The sequence below is a fragment of the Quercus lobata genome, chromosome 6, assembly GCF_001633185.2.
Source record: "Quercus lobata isolate SW786 chromosome 6, ValleyOak3.0 Primary Assembly, whole genome shotgun sequence".
Taxonomy (NCBI): Eukaryota; Viridiplantae; Streptophyta; class Magnoliopsida; order Fagales; family Fagaceae; genus Quercus; species Quercus lobata.
In genome coordinates this window covers 10,234,145-10,245,101 of record NC_044909.1, presented here as the reverse complement: position 1 = coordinate 10,245,101, position 10,957 = coordinate 10,234,145, and the positions used below count along the sequence as shown (strand labels likewise).

Below are 10,957 nucleotides of genomic sequence, written 5' to 3'. Positions count from 1 at the left end.
ATTCATGTGAAAGGAAAGAGTACCACCTTGTTATACTTCAAGGGTACAAATTAATTGTCCTGAGGGGGAATGTATGGACTAGTTTGCATTTCCTTTGAATTATTTTTGTAATATTTCAATTTTTTTTTTAATTTTTATCATATTTTAAAAGGGGAAAAAAGTGTAACTCTATAGAAATGCATAGTTATGGAAGGCCATACCTCTATCTTGCATCCATTCTAGAAATGGACAAGCTATTTACTGTATAGTTTTCTGACCCTTTTTCCAGTAAATCTTCATTAATGACATTGCTTCCCGTGAAAAATGCTGGTTTTTTTAGAATAGGAAGTGGCACAATTTCATTTTTAAGCATAGAAATAACTTCTAGAATTGTAGGTCTGTCTGCCGCACTATCTTCTAAACATGAGAGACCCACACAAATGAATCTCAGCAATTGATGCGTAGGACATGAATCTTTTAAAGTTGGATCCATTAGGTCTTGCCCAGCATCTCTTTGCCACAACTCCCATGCCTTAAATAGGCATCATTTGTATTAAAATTTTGGTAATAGATAAAAATGAATGGTGAAGAAGATAGCTAAATCTGTAATAAGTTTCAAAAACTTACATATCCTACAAGGTTCAGTGGGCCGTTGACATGATAGAAGCTGTTGTTCTTCCTTCCACTCACAATTTCAAGCATTAGAACACCAAAACTAAAGACATCAGATTTTTCGGAGAAAATGCCTTCCATTGCATACTCAGGGGACATGTAACCACTAATACAAAAACCAATGGATTAGTGGAGTTGTAAAATAGATAAATCATCTAATTACTAAATACATGTTCTAACTTACTATGTTCCGACGATTCTATTAGTATTTGCTTCCTTCCCATTACGCTTGAAAATTCTTGCCATACCAAAATCAGATATTTTTGCGCACATGTTTTCGTCTAGCAAAATGTTACTAGCTTTCAAATCTCTATGTATTACTTTTAACCTTGAGAATCTATGAAGGTAAAGTGATCCTTGGGCAATCCCTTCAATGATGTTGACTCGGTTTTTCCAATCCAATTGAGCATTTTTAGTTGGATCTGTGTTGCAAGGAATAGTGAAGTATGATTATTTCATTATACTCAAAAATAGTTTGATAATTTATTCAATGCACAATATTCGAAATCACATAGGACTAGAGTGAGAGTACTGCTAACCAAAGAGAAAGGAATCCAAACTTTTGTTGGGCATGTACTCATAGATCAACATCTTCTCCTCTCCTTGAAAGCAGCACCCTAAGAGTTTGACAAGATTCGTGTGTTGGAGTTTTGCTATAAGTATTAGCTCATTTTTGAACTCCACTAATCCTTGTCCTGAATTTCTTGATAATCGTTTTATTGCTATTTCTCGCCCCTCAAGTGATACTCCCTTTCATTTATACAACAGCGATGTATTCAGCATTTGAATAATAAGCTAATAAACATCTTATAATTTTTTGTTTTTTGGAAACATACCTTATATACTGGTCCAAAACCACCTTCTCCAAGCTTACTTCCAGGTGCAAAGTTATTTGTAGCTGCTGCGATACTTGCAAAGCTGAACACTTTTATGTTATTTCCTGTATTTCCGTCATTTTCAAGCTCATTTGCATCTAATAATCTATCCGGTGTTGTGAGTTCAAGTAGGTGCTTTTCCTCCCTTCTTTTAACATCGCCTATTTTGTTTGGTAATACCGAAGTATACTAGTCATTCATAAAATTATGCTTAAAGTTTTGAACACAATGCAATATATATATATATATATATATAATATTTGTGATGATATACCTCGCAGTCGATATATCCTCCATAAACAGTAGAAGGCGCTGAAGATAAGCACAAGTATAGCAGTTGCGATAACTGGTGCAATCCATTTCTTTCTTTCTGCATTCAATTTGAAAATAGCATCTGTTTATGTGTTTGTATTTATCTATGTATAAATGAAATCATATTCTTTTTTTTCTTTCACATCATGGTAAAAGTCAAGCCTTATGTATCTCCTTTCACATTGTTTGGACAAAAAGTTATAGTCATTCAAAAGAAAAAAGAAAGAAAATGATCAAATGATTATAGAAGATTCAAAGACTTGATTACAAAATTCACTAGACTTTGTATATAACATCAACAACCTACGTATAATATCAACAAATGCACCACTTGCCTTTCCACCACATTGGCCCTATAATTATGAAATTCTTCCACAAACTTTCTCTATGAATGAACCTCATCCACAATAACCTGAAACTTTGATGATCAACAACAGCGACTCACTGAAACCTTTGTGGTTTTAAGGGATCAACAATTTAGGATCAAGGCAAGAAACTCTCAAAATTCTAAAAAGATCTCACTGAGAGAAACACTTAAAGAAGAGGAATTTGGACCTCTTTGGCTCAAGGAGAGGTTTGGCCCTTGAATTAGCTCATGTATGGCAGGTCTATCTCTCCATGTAACAACATTTGTATTATATAGAGAAAATTAATTTAAACAGGTAACATGAAGCAATTTTAGATCTAGATAGAGATAAGCAAAGGTGATCTGTCTTTGTATTTGTGATGCCCCAAATTGATTGGATATTTGTACCAGTATGTTCTGTCTTACATCAGGCATATACAATGATCGTCAATTGTGACCACTAGTTTGTTTGGAGTACAATGTAGATGTGGCTAACCACTTTCTTGAGTCGGCTTTTCAAGTGATGCATGAAGTGGTAAAAGGCTAACAAAGGAATATAGGTCTACATTAAGCAGAAAAAAGAAAGAAAGTAGAGGACTATAAGTCTACATTTACCGCTAAGCAGTCAGTGATAATTTGATCTTCATATGAATTTGTCTCTTAGCTTCCCTTTATTTGTGACGGTGATAATTATATGTCAACTGCTAACATAATTATGTTTGGACTAATGGTGCCTAATCTTCTATGTTGCACGGACACGGACACGGATACGGACACGACACGGACACGGACACAGGGATACGCCAATTTTTTAAAAATAAGGACACGACACGGCGGGGACACGGCGGTTAAATAATTAATTAAATTTTATATTTAGGCATATTTTTAAATATTTTTAGACATAAAATACGTTTATGTCTAGAATTTAAATTAGGCAACTGACTGAGCTGATTTTTCACTTTCAATATTCATTTTAGTAAAATCATCTATAATATTTAACTTTAATAAATAAATAAATAAAACTATAGCAGGACATACAAAAACAAGAATCACTAAATTTATAATGGATTTTACTAATATGTGTCCTAAGGGCACAAAATAATAAACCAATTTTGAAAAAAGTTTATTAGGAATTGAAAAAGTTTTGACAACTATTTTAATTCTTAATAAAAAATTTTCAAAAATAGATTTGTTAACAGGACCCATTTATAATAAACATTATAATTTGAGGCAAAACAAAAGGCTGAAGGGCTGAGTAAAGAAACACAGTAGCGGGACAGTGAGAGTGGGATTAAAAAAAAAAAAGCGTGTTATAAGTAACCCACTAACCCATTCAGTCATTCACCCAAACCAAATGGCCGAATATCTGGAAAAAAAAGAAAAAACAGAGAGAAGCTTAAAGAGGTAGGACCTGACGCTGAGAGAGAGAGAGATCGGAAGGGACAAACACGGCGTCGACGTCGATGGAGCTCGCCGATTGGCCCGATCTAGCTCTGGCGAGGAACAGAGGGCAACGGCAGCAGCGGGCAGAGCAGAGGGTGGGTGGGTTGAGAAGTGAGAACTTGAGATGTGGGTTTCGGGACTTCTCCGGCTTGTTGTTTCACAAAATCAATGTTATTGGTAAGTCAAAATCTGTGATTTCCTTTTTTTATTTCACCGCTGGCGTGTCGGAGCCGTGTCGGAGAAGCAAAAAAAAAAAAAAAAAAAAGAGACACTCGCCAGACACCGGAAGCTAGCGAGTCGTACCCGTTCCGGTGTCCGACACGTGTCCGACACCGACACGACGCCAAAAATGGCGTGTCCGTGCAACCTAGCTAATCTTTACTGTGCTTTTTTTAAGCAATTAAAATGAATATACAAACATTATAGATTTAAATGAGACAATTGCAGTTCCATGTAAAGTAGCATTATTTCTTACTTTTTGGCTCTGTAAATATAACATATTGACGAGGTGACCTCCCACTGTTATCTTGTACAAACTGTAATTTTCCTTTCCAAATATGGCATCCAGGTCCAAAGGCATCATCACCATAGGCCAAACAATCACAGTCATTCCAGCAATATGCTCTGCAATCGCTAGGACTAAGATTTGCAGTGTCGTCATCAGCACGCATATCGGAAACACCGTCTCCCTGAGAATTTACAAAGCCTCCGGAGCTCAATTGAAAATTTTGTTTGTGACTCCTGCACTTTGGTTGATTCCATCTCTCGCATCCTTCATCTTCCATACCGTAACCATAACAATAACCAAAGTTCATAATTCCTACACTTCTATCCATTATTGGGCCCCAGTAAGTTAACTGCCATGTCGATCTTCCTCCGCCCTGCGGATATAGAACTGTTTCATATTTAGCGTCAATGGAATAAGTGAAGTACTCCCCATCCGCATCTGTAACATTATTGAAAATGTAATATTGAGTTCTACTGGAGTCCATATGATCAAACCATAACACATTATTCCATTTCACAATCAGACCACTGCTCCAATAAGGCACCCCTCGCAGCTTGATAATCAATCGGCTTGTCTTGGGTTCCCACTCAAGTGTGAAGGCTCCTGATGCTGGATCATCTGATGCCAACCATGAAGTAAGAGACCAATTACGCCCAGTTTTGTGATTGACACCTAATTTCATCCCAGGCAGGAGTGTGTCAGTGGGATGATCAAAGCTTTCCCACAACCACCTTCCAATAGAGAGCCATTGGAGTTCACTTCTCGTACTACTAAGTTTCCTGTATCTAGTAGAGTAGCACTAATTGTGTTTTCAGTTTGACCACCAGAATATATTACAAAAGGATCACCTCCAAATCCGCTGGAATTGATCATCAACTTTCCCAGTTGGTCAAGGGTAAGAAACGCTGTTGAATCATTTGAAATAGGTCTGTCTCGGTTTCCGATCCACACCGTGTTGTCCGTAACATTTGTGTACCAAATGGCAAAGTAACTGTTGTTTTTGTACTGAGAAGTAGGCTTGAAGTATCCCTAGGTGAACTTCCGATTGGCAGAAATGAGGTACTGTGAGGAATTAAGAACATCGCCCTGCTTTAGCGTGTCTAATAAGTCTGCTGATGAACCCCACAATGATGACATGATAATTATAAGCAAGAAAGTTGGATGGACTTCCTTGCTAGCCATTGTTGTACACAGGCACAACTTAGCACTAAACCTTTGGAAGATATTAAAGGGAATAAAGATTATTAGTGATTTGATGCTGAGGTGAGGTGGTTAAACATGCCTCTTTGAATATTGATTCTTCCAAAATGGGATTCTGATGCATTAGCTGCAGTTGAGTGTGCCTGGCTCCTTTGTACTAGTTTTCTGGATTGGTTTGCTAGTTAATAATTAAGTATACAATAAAGAAATGAAATAGAATAGAATGAATATAAGGAATAGAAACGATGTGAAATATAATGGAATAAAATTAAAATTATCTTGTTTGGATTTGGAGTTTGGACATTTTAAAGGACTATATATATAAAAGTAATCTTGTTTGAGCTAAAATGATAAGTAATAGAAATGAAGCATACCAGTCTTTTCAAGTTGAACGATCTCAACCCATCAGGTCAGCACCATGTTGCAGCAGGTCTTCTTTCTTTTCTTGCTTTTCGTCCTCTGCTTCTTCTTTTTATTTTTTGGCTGCCTCTTCTTCTTCTTTCGTCCTCTGCTTCTTCTTTGTTATTTTTTCATTTTTTGTCTTGTTTTTCCGCCTGTACTCTAGCTTAGTTTTGTGTTAATGTCCTTTATTTTCTTTTTATATCTGTGTGCGCCTTCACGTTACTAGCATTTAAAAGGATGCTCAAGTCGACAAATTCAGCCTTTATCTTTGACTTCTAAGCCCTCCTACATCCGGAGGTGGTATCTAATTAATACATGATATATTTTCTCCCCTTCCACGTGTAGTTCAGCCTATATCTTTGACTTCTAAGACTTCCTTCATTATATTACTCTTATTATAATCTAAAAAATTGATTGTTAATTTTGAGATTGGTTCAAGGTATAGGTAGTATAATTTCACAAAAGTTATATATTTTTTTAGTTATTGATTTTTATAAGATCTAACAAAGAAAAAAAATTGGATATCAAAAAAAAAAAAAAAAAAAAAAACCAAAGAAAAAAATTTAATTACATAATTGCCTATGCAACTAATGTATACCACTTTATTAGTCATTTTTTTAAGGCAAAACTAAATTGTTGGTTCCTGAAGTTCACACTGTGAGTGCAATTAGTCTCTCAAGTATAAAAAATAAGTACTATTAATCCTTTTTGTTAACTTCAATTAGTGTTAATATTTATGTGACTAACAAAATAATGACATGACATATATTTAACTAATGTAGCATTCTTTTAATTAAAATAATATAAAATTAAGTTTCCCCGTCATAAACCCCATAGCTGATTCGATCAAATGTTTCTCTAAAAACCAAAGTGAAAGCTCAATAGTAATACTACTAGAGCTGATTAAGACCCCCCCCCCCCCCAATTTTAAAATTACGATTTAATTTCTTTTAATCTACTCAACTAGATGCGAAATAAGAATAATCAAAGCGCAATTAACTGGGACTACTACCTAGTACATGGACATACATAATTAACAATTAAGTATAAAACACAAGGAGTAAGGGAAGAGAGATGCAAACACAAACTAACACCGCGATGTGTTATTGAAGAGGAAAACTAAAGTGCTCAGCGTAAAAACCTCTTCATGGCCCTTCAAGCCAAATCAATCTACTAGTGAATAAGTTGGAGTACAATGATTACAATTTAAACCCTCTAAGCCTAGACTACCCTCTATACTTAGACCTCCCAAGTCCCAACTACCAACGGGCTTCACCAAGTCTTATCTTCACTAGCTTTCCAGATCCCACAATTATCAACAATTGCATCCACCTTTCCAAGAGCTCCAAAACAATTCACAACACTTAGAATGGGTGAGGTATGTGTTTGGGCTAAAAACCTCTCAAAGGATATGGAATTAGAGAGGTAGGAGTATGAGGAAAACTAAGAGAAATGTATAGAGGATTGTAGGTAAGCAATCTCTAACTCTCCAATGGATTTCTAAGCTTTTCTCTCTGAAATTTTCCTTACAATTTCGTGGGTAATGCGGGCTTTTATAGTGTGGATAAAGCAATGAGAAAAGGACACAAAACAACTGGCAGTGCATCTCACGAGTCACGTGGCAAGTTGGCTAAGTCACGAGCCACTCGAGGGATGCCATCAAGCACAAAGCATTTCAACTTCTAGCATGTGCTTCTCATGTGATCTTTCGCTGGTTGCTCCACTCGCAACTCAGTCGCGAGCTAGTCGTGAGATGATTTGTCTTCACAGTTCTTCACCAATGTCAACACACACTGAACCCATTACATTGAATCTCACAAACATATAGGGAAATGATTGATGAATTACAATCAAATTTGACACAAAATTAAAGCTAACAAAACATAATTGAAAATCACAACTTTACACAGAGCATGGCTCACCTAGCTTTCACTTGCTTCCTCTTGTGTCTTCCCTCTTCTCACAGGCAAGTAATTGTTTTTTATCCACGAAAAGTCTTCAACTTTAAACACAATGATGGTTTTTTGCTTGTTTGTTTTGGGTATTTTTAAATAATAATAATATCTAAAAACTGAACTGTAACATTTATTGTTGTTGCGCTCCAATTTAACCACATCAGTATCCATGTCATTATCCTTTTTCTTTCCAATTTTTCAATAATTTTTTTAACGTTTACTTTTTTTTTTAATAATTACACTTTCTTCAACATTTCTCATTATTTTACCTTTTTATCTCCCTAGTCCCCACTACCCTCAACCTCAATATCACTATTCGTCTTTCCCTTCATCTTCATTTATTTTGTTTCTTCATCTTTCCCTCCCTTACTTTTTCATCTCCCCACTACCCTCAACCTTAATATTACTATTCATCTTTTCCTTCATCTTCCTTTATATTGTCTCTTCATATTCACATCATCTTACTATAAATTATTTATTCTTTCTTCCATTCTTTGCATAGTTTTCCCTCAAAAAAATGTTCTCTCTCTCTCTCTCTCTCTCTCTCTCTCTCTCTCTCTCTCTCTCTCAATATTTTTGAAGTATTTTTTTATTTTTCCTGCATTTTTACTTTAAGTTGATAAATTTTTGTATTTGTTATAACTCTACTTTGGGTTGATGCAATTTAGTTTTGTGTTTTAAGTTTTTTTGTTCTCTTTGATTGTTAAATGTTATCCTATTACGTTATAAAAAATTAAAGATAATATATATGAATATAATAGATATTATTCTATCACATAACATGATTTGGGTAATTTAGTGTTTATTATTATATATTTTTTGGGTAAATTACACTTTATCCACTTGTGGTTTATCTGAAAAACACTTTGCCTACCTGTGGTTTAAAAATTGACATTTTACTTACCTGAGGTTAGCTCTGTTTGTCTTCCTTACTCACCTTTGTTAAAAACAATGATAAATTTGTATTTTTATTACCCTTTTATATCTCTCTCTCTTCAAAACATAAAAAACTAAAAAATCAAGGGAAAAGAAGATCTAAAAGCTAAGTTTTGTAAAAATTAAACCTAACTCTTACATCTTCTTTTCATGTATCAATTTTTAGATTTTCTATTTCAACACATTCCCCTCTTTCTATAGAACACACATAAACAAAGCCTATGTTGTGCTGTTAGTATGTACTAATTTCTTCTCCTCCATTGTGTGAACTTATTCATTATTAAATTTCTATTGATGTTGATGGAAGTAAAAATTGTCTTGTTAAGCTGGGAACTGGGATGAGCATAATGATCTCAAAAAGAAATCCGTCCTTTGGTTACCATGTTTGCTTTACTTTCGTGTGGATATGTCTTCAGTTCTTACCAAGACGTTAGATTGGTTAGAAGGATTCAATGTTTATTAGAGCTTCTTCACGTCCCTTGTGTTTGTGCAATCAGTCAAGGCTAATTGATGGGGGATTTGTCCCTCAAAACACACCTTCTAAGCAAAGGTGATCTGTCTTTGTATTTGTGATGCCCCAAATTGATTGGATATTTATACGAGTATGTTCTGTCCTACATCAGGCCTATATGAGTGTCAATTGTGACCACTATTTTGTTTGGGGTATAATATAGATGTGACTAACCTCTTTTCTTGAGTCGACTTTTCAAGCAATGCATGAAGTGGTAAAAGGCTAAAAGGAATATAGGTCTACATTTAGCAGAATAAAAAAAAAAAAAAAAATGTAGAGGACTATAAGTCTACATTTACCGCTAAGCAGTCGGTAATAATTTGATCTTCATATGAATTTGTCTCTTAGCTTCCCTTTATTTGTGACGGTGATAATTATGTGTCAACTGCTAACATAATTATGTTTGGACTAATGGTGCCTAATCTTTACTGTGCTTTTTTTAAGCAATTAAAATGAATATACAAACATTATAGATTTAAATGAGACAATTGCACTTCCATGTAAAGTAGCATTATTTCTTACTTTTTGGCTCTGTAAATAAAACATATTGACGAGATGAGCTCCCACTGTTATCTTGTACAAACTGCAATTTTCCTTTCCAAATATAGCATCCAGGTCCAGAGGAATCATCAACATAGCCCAAACAATCACAGTCATTCCAGCAATATTCTCTGCAATCGCTAGGACTAAGATTTGCAGTGTCGTCATCATCACGGATACTGGAAACATATTCTCCCTGAGAATTTGCATAGCCTCCAGATCTTAATTGAAAATTTTGTTTGTGACTTCTGCACTTTGGTTGATTCCATCTCTCGCATCCTTCATCTTCCATACCGTAACCATAACAAAAACCAAAGTTCATAATTCCTACATTTCTATCCATTATTGGGCCCCAGTATTTTAACTGCCATGTCGATCTTCCTCCGCTCTGCAGGTATAGAAGCGTTTCATATTTAGCGTCAATGGAATAAGTGAAGTACTCCCCTTCCGCATCTGTAACATTATTGATAATGTAATATTGAGTTTTACTGTAGTCCATATGATCAAACAATAAATCATTATTCCATTTCACAATCAGACCACTGCTCCAATAAGGCACCCCTCGCAGCTTGATAATCAATCGGCTTGTCTTGGGTTCCCACTCAAGTGTGAAGGCTCCTGATGCTGGATCATCTGATGCCAACCATGAAGTAAGAGACCAATTACGCCCAGGTTTGTGATTGACACCTAATTTCATCCCAGGCAGGAGTGTGTCAGTGGGATGGTCAAAGCTTTCCCACAACCACCTTCCAATAGAGCCATTGGAGTTCACTTCTCTTACTACTAAGTTTCCTGTATCTAGTAGAGTAGCACTAATTGTGTTTTCAGTTGGACCGCCAGAATATATTACAAAAGGATCACCTCCAAATCCGCTGGAATTGATCATCAACTTTCCCAGGTGGTCAAGGGTAAGAATCGCTGTTGAATCATTTGAATTGATCATCAACTTCTCTTACTTTTATATATATATATATATATATATATATATATATAAGTAATCTTGTTTGAGCTAAAATGAGAAGTAATAGAAATGAAGCATACCAGTGTTTTCAAGTTGAACGATCTCGACCCATCAGGTCAGCACCACGTTGCAGCAGGTCTTCTTCTTTATTTTCTTGCTTTTCGTCCTCTGCTTCTTTGTTATTTTTTCATTTTTTGTCTTGTTTTTCCGCCTGTACTCTGGCTTAGTTTTGTGTTAATGTCCTTTATTTTATTTTTATATCTGTGCGCGCCTTCACGTTACTAGCATTTAAAAGGATGCTCAAATCGACAAATTCA

At 35.3% G+C, this 10,957-nt stretch overlaps 2 protein-coding genes across 2 annotated transcripts; both read right to left on the bottom strand.

Annotated features, from left to right (window-relative positions):
- Positions 1–202: 202 nt before the first annotated feature.
- On the bottom strand, positions 203–5,791 carry LOC115951027 (G-type lectin S-receptor-like serine/threonine-protein kinase CES101). The gene is made up of 8 exons (XM_031068343.1): positions 5,710–5,791; positions 4,103–5,500; positions 1,801–1,896; positions 1,488–1,687; positions 1,191–1,401; positions 836–1,073; positions 607–757; positions 203–511 (listed from the first exon to the last, which is right to left on the bottom strand). The coding sequence occupies exons 2-8, from the start codon at positions 4,815–4,817 to the stop codon at positions 203–205; spliced, it is 1,920 nt and encodes a 639-aa protein (XP_030924203.1). The 5' UTR covers positions 4,818–5,500; positions 5,710–5,791.
- A 3,859-nt stretch (positions 5,792–9,650) lies between these two features.
- On the bottom strand, positions 9,651–10,622 carry LOC115949811 (G-type lectin S-receptor-like serine/threonine-protein kinase CES101). The gene has a single exon (XM_031067086.1). The coding sequence runs from the start codon at positions 10,620–10,622 to the stop codon at positions 9,651–9,653; it is 972 nt and encodes a 323-aa protein (XP_030922946.1).
- Positions 10,623–10,957: the final 335 nt, after the last annotated feature.